We start from the raw sequence: 20,464 nt of genomic DNA, 5'->3' as shown, positions 1-20,464 counted from the left end.
TTCCTTAGAGGTTTTTAAGGTCAGGCTTGACAAAGCCCTGGCTGGATGACTTAGTTGGGGATTGGTCCTGCTCTGAGCAGGGGGTGGGACTAGATGACCTCCTGAGGTCCCTTCCAACCCTGATATTCTAGGATTCTATGATTCTCAGGAGGAAACTGCGTTGAAGATCCTGCATGTTCAGACATGTTCATCATCAAGTTGGTAAACTTTTTAATTTCATACTTCTGTCTTAAGAACTGCCTGTCTTCCTTCTGGACTATTCTTGAATTGTCATGTTTGAGCAAAAAATATAGTTGTTACTCTATGGTACTATAATCTCAGATGCATTTGTGATAAAAAATAAATAGCTGAAATAGGCAGATCTTCCTTTTACAATTTCACCTTTAAAGTAGTACTGAGTGTCAGTGAATGCAATGAGTAATACTAAATGAGCAGAATGGTAATAATAATTTAATAAGTGCATTGACTTATTTTGTTTAGGAGAATCCATCCTCAACATACAGGATTCTGAAGACTATCCACCTTTAAGATCACCATCATTTTCTATAGTTTCAGTATTATCTGCCAATGATAGCGTTTCAGTCACATCATGTATGTTACATAGCCACAGTATATCACATATAGCAAAAAGAAAAAAAAAAAAAAAAAAGATTCCATCATCCAGAAACCACCATAGATAAGTTTGTGATAAGAATCAGAACATTACAAAAAAAAAAAAAAAAAAAAAAAAAGAGGTAATTGATGAAAAAAATTTTTTACAAAAACAAACTGCTTTTTAAAAAACTTGAATGTTTACCTAAATTCAAAAATTCATATGCTTGTTTTGTTAAAATATTATCTTTGCTGTTGAAGAAAAAAATCCAGAATATGTAAAGTTGCTGTTTCAGTTAAATAAAACAATTTATATGTCTATTTGGTGATGTTCTCCTCCTAATACAGCATGGCAAGAAAATCCTCCAAATATTAATGATTAACCTGTTGAACTGGAGATAATCACAGGTTCCAGAGTAGCAGCCGTGTTAGTCTGTATTCGCAAAAAGAAAAGGAGTACTTGTGGCACCTTAGAGACTAACAAATTTATTAGAGCATAAGCTTTCGTGAGCTACAGCTCACTTCATCGGATGCATTTGGTGGAAAAAACAGAGGAGAGATTTATATACACACACAGAGAACATGAAACAATTGGTTTATCATAGACACTGTAAGGAGAGTGATCACTTAAGATAAGCCATCACCAACAGCAGGGGGGGGGGAAGGAGGAAAACCTTTCATGGTGACAAGCAGGTAGGCTAATTCCAGCAGTTAACAAGAACACCATACAAAGCAAAGCTGCAGCGATTAGCAAAAGATCTTCTAAAGCAGTTCCAAGTAAAGAATATCAGAGGAACAGTGGGGGGTGGGGTGGGAGGGAGAAATACCATGGGGAAATAGTTTTACTTTGTGTAATGACTCATCCACTCCCAGTCTCTATTCAAGCCTAAGTTAATTGTATCCAGTTTGCAAATTAATTCCAATTCAGCAGTCTCTCGTTGGAGTCTGTTTTTGAAGCTTTTTTGTTGAAGTATAGCCACTCTTAGGTCTGTGATCGAGTGACCAGAGAGATTGAAGTGTTCTCCAACTGGTTTTTGAATGTTATAATTCTTGACATCTGATTTGTGTCCATTCATTCTTTTACGTAGAGACTGTCCAGTTTGGCCAATGTACATGGCAGAGGGGCATTGCTGGCACATGATGGCATATATCACATTGGTAGATGCGCAGGTGAACGAGCCTCTGATAGCGTGGCTGATGTGATTAGGCCCTATGATGGTATCCCCTGAATAGATATGTGGACAGAGTTGGCAACGGGCTTTGTTGCAAGGATAGGTTCCTGGGTTAGTGGTTCTGTTGTGTGGTTGCTGGTGAGACCTAAGAGTGGCTATACTTCAACAAAAAAGCTTCAAAAACAGACTCCAACGAGAGACTGCTGAATTGGAATTAATTTGCAAACTGGATACAATTAACTTAGGCTTGAATAGAGACTGGGAATGGATGAGTCATTACACAAAGTAAAACTATTTCCCCATGGTATTTCTCCCTCCCACCCCACCCCCCACTGTTCCTCTGATATTCTTTACTTGGAACTGCTTTAGAAGATCTTTTGCTAATCGCTGCAGCTTTGCTTTGTATGGTGTTCTTGTTAACTGCTGGAATTAGCCTACCTGCTTGTCACCATGAAAGGTTTTCCTCCTTCCCCCCCCCCGCTGTTGGTGATGGCTTATCTTAAGTGATCACTCTTCTTACAGTGTGTATGATAAACCCATCGTTTCATGTTCTCTGTGTGTGTGTATATAAATCTCTCCTCTGTTTTTTCCACCAAATGCATCCGATGAAGTGAGCTGTAGCTCACGAAAGCTTATGCTCTAATAAATTTGTTAGTCTCTAAGGTGCCACAAGTACTCCTTTTCTTTTTGCGAACTGGAGATAGTTCACCTCCCAATGACTTCAAAAATATTACCTTTGGTAAATGAAATAACCAAACAATCATTCATTTTCTGATATAGCTGTAAAACTAATCTGAAAAGTTTTCTAAATAAATTGCTTTAAAATGTATAGTGTGCACTTTCTAAAAATTGAACTTGCATCTATCTCTGAGTTGTGAAGAATATGTATTAAGGTTATAACCACCACCAAGAATGTACTTTTATGTAGAAATCCATGATTAAATTGAGTCTTCCTGACTAATGTCAAATCCACCCTGCTTAAAAGGAAGTTTGAAGGTTGAAATGACAACATTAAATACCTGAGATCATCTGCCCTCCTGTTGTGGGGCAATTACATCCTGTCCCCCTTTGAGGCAGGGAAAAGGGCGTTATAGCCCTGTAGTTGAGTTGACCTGCCCGCCCTTAGCCTCAGGGCAGTCATGGCTAGTGACCAGAATCAATATGGTGCCCCTCCCTAGAAGGCTGTGTGGCCCAGTGGCCAGAGTCAATATGGCTGCCCTTCCTCACAGGGCTGCATGGGCCCGAGGCCAGAGTCAATACGACTATCCTCCTTAGCCAGGCTGTATGGCCTAGTGGCCAGCGGTAATATGGCTGTCCTCCTAAGCCAGGCTATGTATGTATGTATCCTGATGGCCGGAGATGGTGGCCAGTGGTAGGGGGTTCCAGGCCCTCCCTAGTCCACCAGGTCCCAGCTCAGGGCCCTTTCAGCGGAGAGTGTATTCATCACTGGGTGAGCGGGGATCTGATCAAAACACACTGACTTATTGCTTGGTTTTTACAACCGGATCAATAGCTAGTCTCCCTGGGCTGCTTCTTACTCAGTCTTCCAGTGACTTGGTCCATGAGTGTCTGGGGTCTTTGGCCTGTGAGGCACCAGATAATTCCAACGTCTCTCGAGCGTCTGCAGGTAGCCAGGTATCTGCCCGTGTCTTGACGTCACTAGCCTCCACAATCTGGGGTTCCCGGGCAGGAGCCTTTCTCCTCCATGGTCCACCCTGACTGAGCTGGGCTGCTCCCTTTTGTACTGATGCTCCAGTTGGAGCATGCACAACAGGGGTGAAGGGGGCGTGGCTTCCTCTGCCCAGAGTCACGGATGACGCCTCCTTGTCCAGTGCTGGGCAAGTACACTCCATCACACCTCCATAATGAAATGGCGCCAAACTAAATTCAATATCAGAATTTTAAGTACTCAGCTGTGTCCCTTTATATAATTAAGGCTCCTTCTGCCCTTGAGAACTATGAAAAAATGGGAGGGGGAGGCATATCGACGCTGCCTGTGGCAGAGCCAAGAAGCTGAGCAGGAGTGGCAGAAGCAAGGGGCGAGAATGAAGCAGCATCCACACAAAGCCTGACTGAACCTGATAACGCACCTCAGATGCTTTACCCCTTAGGCATCAGAGTGCTTTAAAAGCCAAGAGAACTTGATGCACTGGTTACAAGACAACGTGTCTAATGGTTACAGTCAGAGTTCTGGGTCTGACCTCGGCACTTGTGTCTCACTGCGTCTGTGGGCAAGATTCTTGGTCTCTCTGGGCCTCCATTGACAGATTCTTAGTATAGCCCCCTTTTTAATGAAGATGTAGCCTTCTGAGGAGCAACTGAGCTGTGCAGGCTTAGAGCGGAGCTTTTGAGGAGCTCCTGCACACAGCAGGAAAAGGGCTACAGAGGAGTTCACTCGTGGATAAGCTCACGTCTATGGCAGTTCTTTGCTTATGTGCCTCAACTAAGCAGTCAAAAATAATGGCTCATAACATGCTTTGTACTTATCTCTATTCAGCTTGGTTGACTCCTATCATTCCTGTACAGTAGAAGGGGAACTTCACCAGGCACCAATCTAAAGGCCTCTTTTATGAATTCAGTGAGAGTTCTCCGACTTTAGCACCCTCAGAATGCAGTGGCAGAAAGAACTGAATTGGACAGGACATTTAACTTTCCCAGGACATAAATCTACATTTTCATTATTATGCACGTCTGCCTTCTAGGCTGCAAGCTTTCTTCAAAGCTGAGACTTTTGCTGGTCTACCCTACAGTAGTGCAGACATAATGTCGGCACTAAACAAAGTCTACATGTGCTCAGTGCTGCAGACATAATGTCGGCACTAAACAAAGACTAGTGTGCTCAGTGCTGTATAGAACCTGGCGGGGACAAGGACTGAAACTAAGGAGTTTACAATCCAAAGAGATGATTCGATCTCTACAGGTGGATGGAACACAAGACACTGCAGCGGCACCACAACAAGACTATTGGCAGCAGAACGCATTTCCAACCAGGCAAAGCCAACCTACTGCTCTTTGTGATCACAAAGAAAAAAAAAAAAGTATCGTCACCAGGTCCAATCCCGTAACACTCAGAGTGCTCTGGATGCCCAGTAAGTCAATGAGCATGAAAACATTTACCATCCTGCAAGTATGAACCCAGAATTAGCATCAGGAAAACAGCCCTAAACAAAGCTTTAGAACTTCCACCAGTAACTCACCCCTCGAATGGCTGGGTCCAGCTCCAGGATCCCATATTCTGAGCCAATGAGCAGCGTCCCTTGGTCTGCACGGAGGCAGAAACACTGAGGCCTCCCCAAAGCCTGGACAGGTCCATGCTCTCGAGTGTGCAGTAACTTCAAATTTCTCATTGTATCAGCAACACAGGAACCGGAGAAATGCAATCCCCCGAAGAGCTATTAAACAAACACATAGAGGGAGCTGTAAACTGAGCCTGAAAAAGGACTTATGTGACTACCTTCAGAGGAAAGAGCAAGTCCGAGGAAGGATGGGGACTATTTACTTTAGAGAGAAGGTGAGCTGGATAGGAGCTGATGACAGCACGCAAAATACTAAGTGGGCTAAAGGAGAAAAGGCAGCCACTGCTATTCAGCCTTACCCTGACACAAGAGCAAGGGGCACACCAGGAAACCGAAAAGGGGCAAGATTACGACCCAGCGGAGGATTTTTATTTATTTTCTTTTTGTCTCCAGCGGGTAACTCATTGTCACGACAAGAGCACCGAGACCTGCCGACCCCGGGGCAGCCGGGCTTCTCCGGGAAGCGCGAGGGCGCCCGGGACGGCGATCCTACGCTCACCCGCAAGAGCGGCCGGTTTGTCCGCAGCGGGCAGCCGCAGGCAGAGCCGCGGGTGGCTGCGGGGTCCCTAGAGCGGCCCCCCAGGCCTGTACGGGGAGGCCCACGGCCAGGCCCACCGTGGGGGGCAGCCCGTGCGCCCTGGCCCAGGCAGCAGCAGGGGCTCTCCGGGGAGGCTTTAATCAGCCCCCCCCCCGCGGGGTTTGCAGGCTCCGCCGCCCCCCCGGGCGCCGCTGAGCGTTAAAACTCCGCCTGGAAGCGAGCGGGCGAGAGGCCCGGGCCCGCAGCAGCCGAGGCTGCGCGTCCCGCCCGGACCACGCGAGAGACGCCGGGGCCAGCGGCACCTGCCCGCGGGCGGCGGACACAGGGCACCGGCTCCGCGGCGGGGGGCGCCCCCGGGCAGGGCCAGGAGCCGCCGCTGCAGGACCGGGCCCGGGGCGCGCCTCACCGCGCGCCTGCCCCGCCGCTCAGGAGACGGGCGCCGCCATCTTGAAGCCGCTCGCGGCACGCGACCGGCAGGAGCATGCGCAGGAGAGAGCCTGGCGCCCAGGCCGGCGGCGCGTTTCCGCTCGTCCCTCAGCTAACTTGCTTACTCCCTAAGGTGCCGCCCGTCCCCCTGTTCCGTTCTCCTAGAGCGTTTCCTGGACCCCCCCATTCCGGGCTCCGGAGATCAGCGACAGGGCCGCGGCGTCTCGGGGCTTCCGCCGCGCCGGAGCTCAGGCCTTCAGCCCCACGCGGCTGGCCCGGGCCGGGCTTCGCGGCTTCAGCCTCTTGGGTCTGAAAACATTTCCCGGGCGCCCCTCCGGCCCGCTCCGCTCGAACGCGGCTCCCGGCCGCCCGCACCCCGCCTCTCTCCGCCCACGCCCCGAGCAGGCGGGCGCGCGCCTGGCACGGCCCGTGCGCGGGCAGCGGCCGGGGGAGCGGAGCGGAGCGGAGCGGAGCGGGCGCTGCGAGCCGGTAAGGGCGGCGCGGGACCCGGACCGGGACCGGGACCGGGACCCCCCCGAGCGTGCGGAGCTCGGGCTCCCTGCGACCCTCCGGGTCTGCGCCGCGGGCCTGACAGAGCCCCGCTGTCCTGGGGCTGCCCCCCACCCCGGCAGTGGGGTGCCCCCGGCAGAGGGGGCAGGGAGCGTCCAGGGGTCACCCCCCCCCACACACACACACACCCCGCCCCACGGGGCAGAGGGGGCAGGGAGCGTCCAGGGGTCACCCCCCCACACACACACACACACCCCGCCCCACGGGGCAGATGGGGCAGGGAGCGTCCAGGGGTCACCCCCCCACACACACACACCCCGCCCCACGGGGCAGAGGGGGCAGGGAGCGTCCAGGGGTCACCCCCCCCACACACACACACCCCGCCCCACGGGGCAGAGGGGGCAGGGAGCGTCCAGGGGTCACCCCCCCCACACACACACACCCCGCCCCACGGGGCAGAGGGGGCAGGGAGCGTCCGGGGTCACCCCCCCACACACACACACACACCCCGCCCCACGGGGCAGAGGGGGCAGGGAGCGTCCAGGGGTCACCCCCCACACACACACACCCCGCCCCACGGGGTAGAGGGGGCAGGGAGCGTCCGGGGTCACCCCCCCCACACACACACCCCGCCCCACGGGGCAGAGGGGGCAGGGAGCGGCCGGGGTCACCCCCCCCCACGGGGCAGAGGGGGCAGGGAGCGTCCAGGGGTCACCCCCCCACACACACACACCAGCTGCTTCAAGGAAGGTGCAGAGACCCCATAGTGGACAGTTGGGGAATAACCAGTCCAAGGGGGAGGTAAATTCCCTCCGGCCCCTCAGTGGGAGGCAGACTTGTTCTCTGCAGCCCGGAGGATTTCTAGTTCTCTCAGTCCCCAGTTGTTTATACCTGGTAATGGATGGGCTGAATGGTGCCCCCGCGTGATTGTGGGCTGGGTTTGATTTTGTCAGTCACTATTCAGCAGGCCTTGCAGTGTTGTCAGTGCTTCAAGTCCACATGTTAAATACCTGTGTATGGTGGGTGTTTGGCCAAGGCAGGAGGAGCCCTGCATTCAGTGGAAAATACAGTGGGGAGATTTACTGTATTTTCCGCTGAATGCATCCGATGAAGTGAGCTGTAGCTCACGAAAGCTTATGCTCAAATAAATTTGTTAGTCTCTAAGGTGCCACAAGTCCTCCTTTTCTTTTTGCGAAACCAGTAACAGTCCTTTGTCATGCTGTCTGGAATGGCTCACAACTGAGTCCCCACCTTTTCCTTCCCCAGCCGAGGCATCGTTCTGAGCTGTAACCCTCTCTTGTGCAGAGAAGGGTCCGCTTGTTGGGAAGTCACAAACTCCTTTTGAGTTTCACTTAAGCCCAGAGCAAACTCTGACACAACAGAAAAATTTTCAAATCCTCTTCAGAAGGCAACTGAGGGCATTTCCTCCCCTCTGCAGCCTTCCCTGCTGACCACAGACAAAGCAGGTGAACCAGATCCATACTTTCTTTGAGACTGGGGTATAAGATTAGACATGGCTAAAATGTTACCTATTAAAATATCAGCGGGCAGTAAATTTCTAATTCCTACAATATCACCCTTGAATCTTTCCACTCCAAGTGGACTTTAGCCAGGGGCACAGTCGCAGAAAATTCAGCCAACGCAAAAATATTAATATATTCTTTACTACCTTTCCAAGACTCAGTCCTAATATAGTTTATGAGGCCAGTCTCCTCTTTTGCAACTTCTTCTGGGATGAAGTTCATAGTATTGGCACTCACAGTTAGGGTGGTGGGTTCCAATTGTAGGGTGACCTTACGTTTTGGGCAGTTTCGTTTTATATGGCCAGGAGCCCTACAGTGATAACAGACTGTCTGCTTTCCCTTAGAGTAAGAGGTTTTAAACTCTGGGCTCCCTTGAGGTTTTTTAACCAGGTTGGGGTTAGGTTTATTCCTAGACCCCTCCCCTCTTTTAACCTGGGGAACAGAAGGATTTCCCTTTCTTTGGGGTTTGCGCCCCCCATGAGCACTTGACTCAATATATTCATCAGCAATTTCTGCTGCCTCCAAACTGTGGAAGGCTTTTTGTCACGGATGGCTGCTTTTACTTCATCAGTGACTGTCCACAAAATGGTTGCTCTTTTGCCACCAAATTAAACCGTTTGTTAGAGCTACCTTCAGCCCTGCCTCTACTACCCAGTTTTTGCATATAATTACACACCTTACACACACACACATTCCGCATGGATGATATTGTCAAACATTTTAAGATTTCTTTACTTCAAGCGATAGGACTCAGGAGTGATCTTAAAACTTTTCAGGTTTCAGAGTAGCAGCCATGTTAGTCTGTATTCGCAAAAAGAAAAGGAGTACCCGTGGCACCTTAGAGACTAACAAATTTATTAGAGCATAAGCTTTCGTGACCTACAGCTCACTTCATCGGATGCATTGCATCCGATGAAGTGAGATGAAGTGAGCTGTAGCTCACGAAAGCTTATGCTCTAATAAATTTGTTAGTCTCTAAGGTGCCACAAGTACTCCTTTTCTTTTTGTAAAATTTTTCAATACATTTTCTTTAAGTCTCTTATACACCTTAGCATCACCCTCCTTCATTTAATTAAAAACTTGTCTTGCTTTCCCAGTTAATCTGGTTAAGAGGATAGGTTTCCACTTATTTTCTGGATTCTTATGGATCTCACACAGTCTCTCAAAGGTCGACAGGAACTCCTCAATGCAGTCAGTCTCTGGATAAACTGGGCAGGCTTCCTGCCACTCCCTGTTCTTGAGAGGGGATGTACTCAGAGTTTGAGGCAACTGCTTTTGCTGCTTCAGGACTTTGAGGTGCAGTGTGTGAGCTTCCATCTTTTTTTGATATGCTCTTTCCTCACCTTCTAGTTGTTCAAGGAGGAAGCTCACCGAAAACACCTGGATTTCAGTGGGGGGCTTTGCATCTTTGGTAGGCTTTCTTCTCCTTGACTTGGAGTTCCACCATCTGGTGCTCACATTCTCTCTGGGCTTCCAGGAACTTCAGCTGAGCAGTTCTGCTGCGGCTGTCTCTGCAGCTTCTGGGGTGTAAGGGAATGCTCAAACCCTGCTCCTTGGCAAAGTCTATGAGCAAAGCTTTCAGTTCCTGATTTGAGGCTCTCTTTTTATGGGCTGTTCCCCTATTTCTATGTAAATCTGTCAAGGTCTTTTTGTGAAGATCCTCCTATGACTGTGATTCACTCATTGTGGCTAATCTTTAATCTGTAAAAACTCTCGGTATTACAATAAACTTTTAACAGCACTGGGGTTATGATCTATAAACCCAGTTGACCTGTGGCATGTGAAATCCTGCCAAGACTACACCCATTGTCACGCTGTCTGGAGTGGCTCACGACCGTGAGTGCCTGCCTGAGGGCAGACTGTCAAAAACCATGCAGATATCCCAAACTGGTGATGTGTTTTACCATTAGATTTCTCCAAGCCAGTAGTAACGATGTGAACTCCCGGATCACTCTAACAGTCTTACTGTGGAATCAAAGACAGTCCCCTTAGTCTACTTGGCCACTCAGACAAACTGTACTTAGTGATAAATGGTCACTTACACCAAAAAATCACTCCAAATTCAGGTTGCTTCCAATCCCAAGACACCAGTCGCTTACCCCAGATCAAGTGGTAGCCTAGATCTGACAACAAAGACAATCCTTGTAGCCAATCCTGTAATAAACTATCGAAAGATTTATTAACTAGGAAAAAAAATGAGCTGTTTACAGGTTAAAGCAAACAAACACATACACACAAACAAGTTACCATCTAAATCCTAAGTGTGGTAGAGTTGTGGTAATCTGTCAATTCAAACTGTCTGTGCAGGCAGACCCAGAAGGCAGTCCCTGGGGATCTCTGGCTTCAGTTTAGAGTCTCTGGCACTTCAGAGTTCAGACAGTCAAAAAGATGGAAAACTGTGTCCGATAGGTTCCCCCTGGGGTGCCACCTGGAACTGGGGTACCACTGAGCCTCCCTGACCCACCAGCCTGGGCTCCCTTTACACTGTACCGCTGTGTCCAGTCTGCACTTTAACCAGCACACGTACAGGTAAGGACACACCCAGCTGCAGTTACATTCAGACACTGTAATCAGCTCTGCATGGGAAGGCTCCAGCTGAGGAACTTCCCAGCTACTCAGGCACACACTCCCCCCTCTGGAGTGTAAACCCAAAATTATACCATCTTGCACTACACAGGGAACTTCACAGCGTAAGCTCATGAAATTCACCCCCTCAATGTGCAGAGGAATATACAACAGCTTTCAGCCCCGGGTTAGGACTCTCCCACACTGGGTTTAGACAAAGCAAAAACAAGTTTATTAACTACAAAAAATAGATTTTAAGTGATTATAAGGGATAGCAAACAGATCAAAGCAGATCACCTAGCAAATAAACAAAACCGCCAACTAAGCTTAATATACTACATAGATCAGATATGAATAGCAAATTCTCACCCTAAATGATGATACAAACAAGCTGCAGATTCTTAAGGGACAAGCTGCACTAGCTTACAGCTTGGAATCCCCAGGTGTTCCATTCACAGGCTAAAAATCCCTCTAGCCTGGATGCAGCACTTCCTCCAATTCAGTCTTTGTTCCTCAAGTGTTTTCAGGAGTCTCTTTGAGCGGGGAGTGAGAGAAGAGCTACAATGATGTCACTCTCCTGCCTTAAATAGCTTTTGCAATGGCTGGAACCCTTTTTTTCAAAGCTTGGTTCCCACCCGGGCAGTGGAAAAACACTGGTATCCCAAGATGGAGTCCAGTACCTGGTGACCTAGTCACATGTCCCTGTAGTGTCACAGCAGCCATGAGTCAGAGGCTGTCTGCAGTGTCCTCAGGAAGGACCCCAGGTGGGAAATAAGTTTCTTCTAAGGCCTATTGTTTTCCCCTGATGGCTGTTCAACCTGAATGGGCCCTTCCCAGCCAACCATCGAGATTGAGAGCCTTTTGCCTAGTGGGTGTTTCCTAGGTGTAAACACATTTGTAATACAGATATATAGTCAATATTCCTAACTTCAGATACAAAAATAATACATGCATACAGATAGGATAATCATATTCAGTAAATCATAACCTTTCCAATGACACCTCGCATGACTTATCTTGCATAAAATATATTATGATTATGTCTTAACCATATCATAACATCACTGTGAAAAATATGGGGTTCAGTGTCACGCTGTCCTGTAGCTTTGTTTTGTTTCCTTCATTCAGCCTCCAAGCCCACAGGATGAGCTTCCTTGCATGTAGCATTGCCCAGATAGGATACGGTCATTAGCCAATCCTTTGCATTGTGATGTTCCTTGATGGCACATCTGATTTTGATAATCCTTCTGGATGGGCAGGGGGGATGATTCCCATGCCTGAGTTTACAAGTTCAGAGCAAACATTTTCAAAATTATAAAGTAAAACTTAGATATTTCCTTATAGCATGAAATACAGACATTGTAAATGAGATTAATGCATGCAGCGATTTACAAGCATTTCATAGAATCTGAACGCTAAATATATTCTTTTGAGACTAATACCTTTTCTGAGCAAAAGAAACATACCGGTGAACTGGTCTGGGGTTTCCAGCTATAAGTGTGTCAATACCTTAGCTCAGTGTTCCCCAAACTTGGGAGGCCGCTTGTGCAGGGATAGCCCCTGCCGGGCCGGGCTGGTTTGTTTACCTGTCGTGTCCGCAGGTTCGGCTACAATATTACATAGGCACTTGCATTTTTAATACAATGGGCACTCCTAAAATATGCCCAGGATATTGCCATCTGCCATCCCCCTCACCATTAAAAATATATGCCCTTATTTCTCTGTGAATTTGTCTAACTTATGGTTCCATCCATTGTCATCATATACCTTTTTCTGCTAGATTGAAGAGCCCCTTATTAAATATTTGTTCTCCATGTAGATGCTTATAGACTGTAATCAAGTCACTCTTAACCTCTTTGTTAGGCTAAATAGATGAAGCTCTTTGTGTCTCTCACTAGATGGCATGTCTTCTAATCCTTTAATCATTCTCATGGCTCTTCTCTGAACCTTTCCAATTTACCAACATCCTTCTTGACTTGTGAGCACCAGAACTGGACACAGTATTGGAGCAGTGGTTGCACCAATGCCAAATACAGAGGTAAAAATAACCTCTCTGCTCCTACTTGAGATTCCCCTGTTTATGCATCCCAGGATCACATTACCCCTTTTGGCCAAGGTCCCACTAGGAACTCATATTCAGCTGATTATCCACAATGGCCTCCAAATCTTTTTCAGAGTCACTGCTTCCCAGGATAGAGTCCCCCATCATGTAAGTATGGCCTGCATTCTTTGTTCCTAGATGTATACATTGACATTTAGCCATATTAAAATGCATATTGTTTGCCTGCACCCAGTTTACCAAGAAATCTAGATAATTGCGAGTCAGTAACCTGTCGTCGTCTTTACTTACTACTCCCCCAACTTTTGTGACATCTGCTGACTTTATCAGTGATGATTGTATGCTTTCTTCCATCCAGGTCATTGATAAAAATGTAAAACCGTGTAGGGCCAACAAGCAATCCCTGCGGGACTCCATTTGAAACACACCCACTTGGTAATGATTCCCCATTTACATTTAGAGATCCATCTATTTGCTGAGACTATATCATCTGCTTTTCCCCAAATACTGAAAAGAAATATTTATTGAATGCTTCTGCGTTTTCAGCATGATTATTGTTAATTCTACAATTTCCATATACTAATGGACCAATACCATTGTCAGAATTTTTTTTGTTCCTAATATATTTAAAAAAACTTAAGCTCTAATAAATTTGTTAGTCTCTAAGGTGCCACAAGTACTCCTATTCTTATTGCCATTAACTTTGCTGGCCATAGATTTCTCCTTGTGTCTCTTTGCTTCTCGTATGAATTTTCTACAGTTCCGAGCATATATATAGCTGCCTTGTGCCTTAACTGCCCCTCTAAAGCAGGTTGGTTTTATGGTCCCTTTCCTCTGTTTTGGCTTTTTGGACATCTAGGAAGGTGTTCTTAAACGATTACCAATTGTCATTCACATTTTTCTGTTTAATTCTTCCTCCCAACTGATTTGGTTCATAATTGTTTTTAGCTTTGTGAAATAGGTCCTATTAAAGCACCAAGTATATATATTAGTGGTCTGGATTTTATTCTGCTTGCACATTATAAATGTAATCAAGTCATGATCGCTTGTACCCAAGCTACTCCTATAGCTAATTCTCCGTTACACTTTTTTCTTGACTCAGTATGTAAATCAGGCTTCCATTGGGTTGGCTTACAATGCTTAGTTTACATTTGGAGAGATACATATCTTTCCTCCTGTCTGGAAGAAACCTGTTTTTCTCTTTGGTTGGAGACAGATTTTAAAACGCATTTTCAGTACATATACAAAGGCCTTAAATGTAATTCATAGATGCATCTCACAATGATTTGAGGATCAGTATGATATAAGCTTTTATTAGAGACCTCTGCATGACATCATTTATGGATAAATACCACGAAAGTGGTGTGCTAGATGTATTGAGTTTGTCAGGCCTGTTAGGAGTTGCTGTTATACCACAGTGAACTCTTTGATGGTTGGCACTGAGGGATTTTTAGGGTCACAGTCCACCTGTTAACCTGTCGACAGTCCCAGCTGCAGTGATGCAATTGGGCTGGATGGAACACAATTGCTGCTTTTGTCAGCCTCTTCCCTGCTTCCTTCCAGGGAATTCGCTCCATGCTTTCCCCTGCCTGCTGGACTTTCTTCCAGGGGGCTGCATGTTCCCCGCAAACCTGAACCATCATTCCTTTTCCATTCCTGAGAATACAGCAAGTCTACTTACTAGCTGTGTCTTTGACCAGTTCTTCGTGTTGAGCTGCCTTACTCTGCATATCTCAACTAGCTGAGCTTTCTTTAGCTGTTCATAATTCATTTTCCCTGTCTCTCTTTTCACAGTTGCTTTCCCAAAAAGAGATGAGATTTATTCAGTGCTTTTCCCTTTTATGGTACTTGCTTTCACTGCTGTTGACCTTTAGGCAATTCACATTGTCACAGATACTTAAACTAATTCAGTAAGGTTTGTCAAGGATATGACAGGAAATTGCCACATCTGCCACATTCCTGTTTTGACTTGCCAAGATACTATGTCTAGTATCAGAGTAGCAGCCGTGTTAGTCTGTATTCGCAAAAAGAAAAGGAGTACTTGTGGCACTTTAGAGACTAACACATTTATTTGAGTCTAAGCTTTCGTGAGCTACAGCTCACTTCATTGGATGCATTCAGTGGAAAATACAGTGGGGAGATTTATATACACAGAGAACATGAAACAATGGGTGTTACCGTACACACTGTAAGTAATGGAGTCTGTTTTTGAAGTTTTTTTTTGTTGAAGAATAGCCACTCTTAGGTCTGTAATCGAGTGACCAGCCATTAGCCATCACCTTCAACCCTCAACTAAAACCTCTCCAACGCATCATCAAGGATCTACAACCTATCCTGAAGGACGACCCATCACTCTCACAGATCTTGGGAGACAGGCCAGTCCTTGCTTACAGACAGCCCCCCAATCTGAAGCAAATACTCACCAGCAACCACACACCACACAACAGAACCACTAACCAAGGAACCTATCCTTGCAACAAAGCCCGTTGCCAACTCTCTCCATATATCTATTCAGGGGACACCATCATAGGGCCTAATCACATCAGCTACACTACCAGAGGCTCGTTCACCTGCGCATCTACCAATGTGATATATGCCATCATGTGCCAGCAATGCCCCTCTGCCATGTACATTGGTCAAACTGGACAGTCTCTATGTAAAAGAATAAATGGACACAAATCAGACGTCCAGAATTATATCATTCAAAAACCAGTTGGAGAACACTTCAGTCTTTCTGGTCACTCGATTACAGACCTAAGAGTGGCAATTCTTTAAACAAAAAAACTTCAAAAACAGACTCCAATGAGAGACTGCTGAACTGGAATTAATTTTCAAACTGGATATAATTAACTTAGGCTTGAATAGAGACTGGGAGCGGATGGGTCATTACACAAAGTAAAACTATTTCCCCATGTTATTTCCCACCGCACCTCCCTCTGTTCCTCAGAGTTCTCTTGTCAACTGCTGGAAATGGCCCACCTTATTATCACTACAAAAGGTTTTCTCCCCCCATCCCCCGCTGGTAATAGCTCATCTTAAGTGATCACTCTTCTTACAGTGTGTATGATAACACCCATTGTTTCATGTTCTCTGAGTATATAAATCTCTCCTGTTTTTTCCACCGAATGCATCCGATGAAGTGAGCTGTAGCTCACGAAAGCTTATGCTCAAATAAATGTGTTAGTCTCTAAGGTGCCACAAGTCCTCCTTTTCTTTATATCTAGTATGTTCGCTTCTAAAGTTCACAGTGTCATAATGTCACTTCTCTCCTGTCAGCCCACTCTGAATTCAGAGTGGAAAAGGGAATGGCAAGATGAATGGATGCTAGAGGAAAGGCGATGGGGAAGATGAGAGCTATGTAAGGGAAGTTAAAGGTAAAAGTCAGCACCTTTGGAAGTCAGACAAACAAATGATTAGGAGTATGGAACAGCTTCCATGTGAGGAGAGATTAATAAGACTGGGACTTTTTAGCTTGGGAAAGAGACGACTAAGGGGGGATATGATTGAGGTCTATAAAATGATGTCTGGTGTGGAGAAAGCAAATAAGGAAGTGTTATTTACTCCTAATAACACAAGAACTAGGGGTCACCTAATTAAATTAATAGGCAGCAGGTTTCAAACAAACAAAAGGAAGTATTTCTTCAAACAGTCCACAGTCAACCTGTGGAACTCTTTGCCAGAGGATGTTGTGAAGGCCAAGACTATAACAAGGTTCAGAAAAGAACTAGATAAATTCTTGGAGGATAGGTTCATCAATGGCTATTAGCCAGGATGGGCAGGAACGGTGTCCTTAGCCTCTGTTTGCCAGAAGCTGGGAATGGGCAACAGGGAATGGGTCACTTGATGATTATCTGTTCTGTTCATTCCCTCTGAAGCACCTGGCATTGGCCATATTGGAAGAGAGGATACTGGGCTAGATGGACCTTGGGTATAACCCAGTATGCCTGTTCTTATGGTACTTTAGGTGTATGGACGGAGGAGCCAAACTTTGACACTCTGTTTTGAAAATATTGGACCATTACAAATCAATTCTCAACAATATCTGTGTGTTGCCGTTATACTTTACCTAGTAAATTTCCTGTTGCAATTCTAATTCCAGGTTTAGGAGATTGTTCCTGGAAGAGATGGAAAGGAGACCTGAAAGTGGAGAGTGTCTCCTGGCTGGAATTCCAGGCAAGCCACTTGAGTCAAATTCAGATGATGATAGTGGTAATGCAGGCTCAGCGAAAGAGAGAGCTGTATCATCGGCTCACAAGGACTTGGGAAATGCACAGCTTAATCCTAGCAGAGAAGAACCCAGAAAGAAACTCTGTGGCTATTTAAATAAACTTGGGGTCAGGGGGCCAATCAAGGCCTGGAAGTCTCGTTGGTTCTTTTATGATGAAAATAAATGTCACTTGCTGTACTGCAGGACAGCTCAAGATGTTAACCCTTTGGGGAGCATTGATCTCTCCAATGCTGGTTTTGATTGCAAGGTGGAAGCAGATGAAGGGGTTTTTGAAATCCAAACTCCAAGCAGAGTGTTTATTCTTAAGGTGAGCACAATGTCTTCTAGGCAACTACTGCTGCTGGCTATTGTGAAATGTAGGTGCTAGTATTGCAGCTGTCAGCATGAATGGGCCAGCATTAAAATGGTCCAGGTAAAAGTTCAATAGCAAGGTTTAAGCACTACCATGAGAGCATGTGGGCCTTTAGCTTTTGGGCCTGATTCTCTCACTGACGCTCTTGTAAAACCAGGGTAACTCCACTAGCTTCAGTGGGAGCAGAATCAGACATGGAGTTCAAAAGGAAAGTTAAGTCAGGAGCAATTGAACTCCAGGATGTAACCTTTCTAATAAAACGCTGAGCTTTCCTGGCTTGGGGACGGGTGCTGGGTCAACTTGGAAGCTCACTGTGACGATTTGGGTGGGAGAGAGGCATGTGGTTTCTAATTAAATGCCCTATTCAGTCCCATTAAAGTCAGTAGCACTGGCTGGGGTTTAAGTCCGCCTGAATTTTGCCCAAAGTGCCTAGAACTTCCCCTGTGAAACGTATACATTTACCTCCAGTTACAGTCAGATGCAGGGGTTGCAAGTCTCTTTCCCCACCTAGATTTAGTAAAGGATTCCTGGGTTCTTGGGAGCTTGAGGACACCAGGCTGGAGCTGACTCCCCTGCAGAGCCCCATGGTCAAATCCCAATCTCTGTGGGACTCCTCTGGCAAAGAACAATGGCTCACCAGCAACAAGAGCTGATTGAGGATGGAGCCTTTGCAAACCAGCTCCTACAGCTTTCGACTCCCTCTATATCACTCTCTGCTCAATGCAGCAGGGCCAGAAATCTTCAGCTGTGACGAGCTTTTCCTTTAAAACGAGTTAATTTGGAGACCAGCCATCTAATGTAGCAGACAGTCTGCGGTATGCCTGGGAAACCAGGGTTCAGGATTTACCTCATGCCTCTCGAATCAGGGTTATAACTGGGGGCCTGGTGCTCAGGGATCAGGTGTCTCCTGCCTGGCCAACATCAGCTGGACTAGAGCAGGGAGGTGGTAATCAGCTTTTCAAGGACATCCCAGCAGGCTGCAACTGGCACTTCAGAGAGCCGTGTCAAACCTGTTTTATATAACGTTAGGCAGTCAGCAGACAGGCCATGATGTTCTGGCTGCAGCAGCTGCAGATGAAGCGTTGGGCGTTTTGCAATACCCTGACTGGGCTTCCTGTGGACAGCGTCACTGTGGCAGCCCTGCCTGCGAATGAATTTCTGCTCAATGAAATCAGTAGGTATTAAATAGTTAACTGTTTCCCCCTTCTCTGATCAGTGTACGGAGATTTTGGGTCAGCATTTTCAAACAAGGCACCTAAATAAGTGCCAGATCTCAGAGGTGCTGAGCTCCTGGAGCTCCCATTGACTTCAAGGTGATATTGAAGTGCCAATGTGGAGGGCCCCAAACTTGAAACCTTCGGCCTTTGTAATGAGAGCAATGCTAGTTCTCATTGGATAGCTCATCTTCTGAAAAAAAGGGATTGACTTTTATACACAGCCAGGGCTCTGATTGTCTAGCTGGGGCTGTCTAAGGGGCAACCAGGTTGGTGGGGTCAAAGGCATTCAGATTTATGTCTACAGTTGCTCTTGGTTTTTCCCTGGAGCAAACCCCTTAGGGTTCTTAGGAACTCTTGAGGGGCCTACAGGGTCTGCAGCAAAGGGCCTACCTTTTGTTCCATTTGCAATCTGTTTCAGGACGTGATCACACGGTTACACCTATGTGACTGGTGCAGGGTGCCACTGGGGGCTAGTCTGTTGCTTAGCTGTCACCAGGTGCACTCTTTCCTGCTTAAAAATAATTTAAAAAAAAAGTAACATTTGGCAGCAAATGCTGTACCTCTGTTTAAAGGAGGCATAGATGTGTGTTGGTCTCTCTTTTACTTCGTAGTTGTCACTGTCTTTTCTGATAATCCAGGCTCTGTGACATCAGTTTTATAATGAGTATAAATACATACAAATTATACCATCTGCAGGGGGGAAATGATGCCAGCACAGTTCTGTTTTTCCTTGTTTGGCTTCCATATGGACCTTACTCAGTGTTACCTCATTGTACACCTTAAAATGTAAACAGTTAAAGTCAAGTTACCTTGGCAGTGGATAAATATAAAGATTTTTGCGTCTGCAGGCCTTTGGGCTCTTATCTGTGGTGTTTGCAGTGTTGTAGGCATGTCAGTCCCAGGATATTAGAGAGACAAGATGGGTGAGGCAATATCTTTTACTAGGCTAGCTTCTGTTGTTGAGAGAGACAAGCTTTCGAGCCACACAGAGTTGCTCTTCAGGTCTGGGAAAGGTACTACGAGAGTCACAGCTAAATATGAGATCAAACAGATAGATTATGTGCTACTTACTTATGCTAAACCAATGGTGGATTAGCCACTGGGCCAACGGGGCCTGTGCCCGGAAGCTCTAGGAAAAATGGGCATCCCCATACCCTGACCCACTCTTCCCACCCACCCAGTGCTTCTGCCGGGGAGCGGGATCAGGGCACGGGGGCCTCATGCGTGGGAGGACTGCAGGCAGAGGCAGTGGGAAAGGGCCCCTACTTGCTCTGGCCCAGGGCCCCACAAACCCCTAATCCACCTCTGTGCTAAACTATCTGTTCAATCTCATATTTAGCTGTGACACTGGTAGTACCTTGCCCAGACCTGAAGAAGAGCTCTGTGTAGCTCAAAAGCTGGTCTCTCTCACCAGTAAACGACATTACTTCACCTACCTTGTCTCTAGAAAACCACAGGGAAGGTTGGATGGCTTCCTCTGGCCTGTCCTGAACAGATATACAGACTAAGCTGAAAGGATATGACAAGGCTTAACGCCTAATGTAAAGTGGCAGAGTTTGATCAAAGGGTTTCGGAGCTCATCTAATTTCTCTCCTGTTTTTCTAGTTCACACTGAAGGTGAGGGGTTCTTTCCCCCTGTGAAAACCCCTACAGACGTGGTAGGTTTAAAGGCAGCCTCTCTGCCCGCTCCCCAGCTGCCTGCTGCCCTCCAAAACATCTCCCTCAAGCACCCTTGGACTGAATTACAGTAAGTGGCGGTGGAGGTGTGGCTGGCGTGTTGGGCTGCTGCCTTGTGGTGCTCTTGAGCATTACTATAGCCCAAGACAAGAAATGTGACGTGTGGGTAATGCCTTCATGCAGGCATGTGGGAACTCAAACGCAGTAGCGTGAATACTACACAGCATGAAATGCAAGCTCTCTGCAGAGTTTCCTTGTCCCCACTCTGGCTCTCTGACCAATAAATCTCTGCAGCAGGTCGACAGCCTGG

At 46.8% G+C, this 20,464-nt stretch overlaps 2 protein-coding genes across 11 annotated transcripts in view; one reads left to right on the top strand and one right to left on the bottom strand.

Annotated features, from left to right (window-relative positions):
* Positions 1-6,406, bottom strand: part of ELP1 (elongator acetyltransferase complex subunit 1) — a 132,162-nt gene extending 125,756 nt beyond the window's left edge. For 2 of the 6 annotated variants that reach the window (XM_038401409.2, XM_043515481.1), the window contains exons 1-2: positions 6,004-6,111; positions 4,961-5,155 (exon numbers count right to left, since the gene is read on the bottom strand). In XM_038401409.2, the coding sequence (XP_038257337.1) occupies positions 4,961-5,110 (150 nt within the window). In that variant the 5' untranslated portion in view covers positions 5,111-5,155; positions 6,004-6,111. Of the gene's footprint in view, positions 1-4,960; positions 5,849-6,003; positions 6,112-6,148 lie in introns of those variants that run through there. The other 4 variants (XM_038401408.2, XM_043515479.1, XM_043515478.1 and 1 more) reach the window with 4 other exon arrangements.
* Positions 6,407-13,008: 6,602 nt separating this feature from the next.
* The window catches only part of TBC1D2 (TBC1 domain family member 2), a 28,262-nt gene continuing 20,806 nt past the window's right edge, over positions 13,009-20,464 (top strand). For 2 of the 5 annotated variants that reach the window (XM_043515485.1, XM_038401418.2), the window contains exons 1-4: positions 13,012-13,115; positions 16,780-17,215; positions 18,290-18,434; positions 20,083-20,224. In XM_043515485.1, coding sequence (XP_043371420.1) covers positions 16,805-17,215; positions 18,290-18,434; positions 20,083-20,224 — 698 coding nt within the window. In that variant the 5' untranslated portion in view covers positions 13,012-13,115; positions 16,780-16,804. Of the gene's footprint in view, positions 13,116-16,779; positions 17,216-18,289; positions 18,435-20,082; positions 20,225-20,464 lie in introns of those variants that run through there. The other 3 variants (XM_043515483.1, XM_043515482.1, XM_038401421.2) reach the window with 3 other exon arrangements.

The sequence above is a fragment of the Dermochelys coriacea genome, chromosome 5, assembly GCF_009764565.3.
Source record: "Dermochelys coriacea isolate rDerCor1 chromosome 5, rDerCor1.pri.v4, whole genome shotgun sequence".
NCBI lineage: Eukaryota > Metazoa > Chordata > Testudines > Dermochelyidae > Dermochelys > Dermochelys coriacea.
This window is presented reverse-complemented; position numbering and strand designations above follow the sequence as displayed.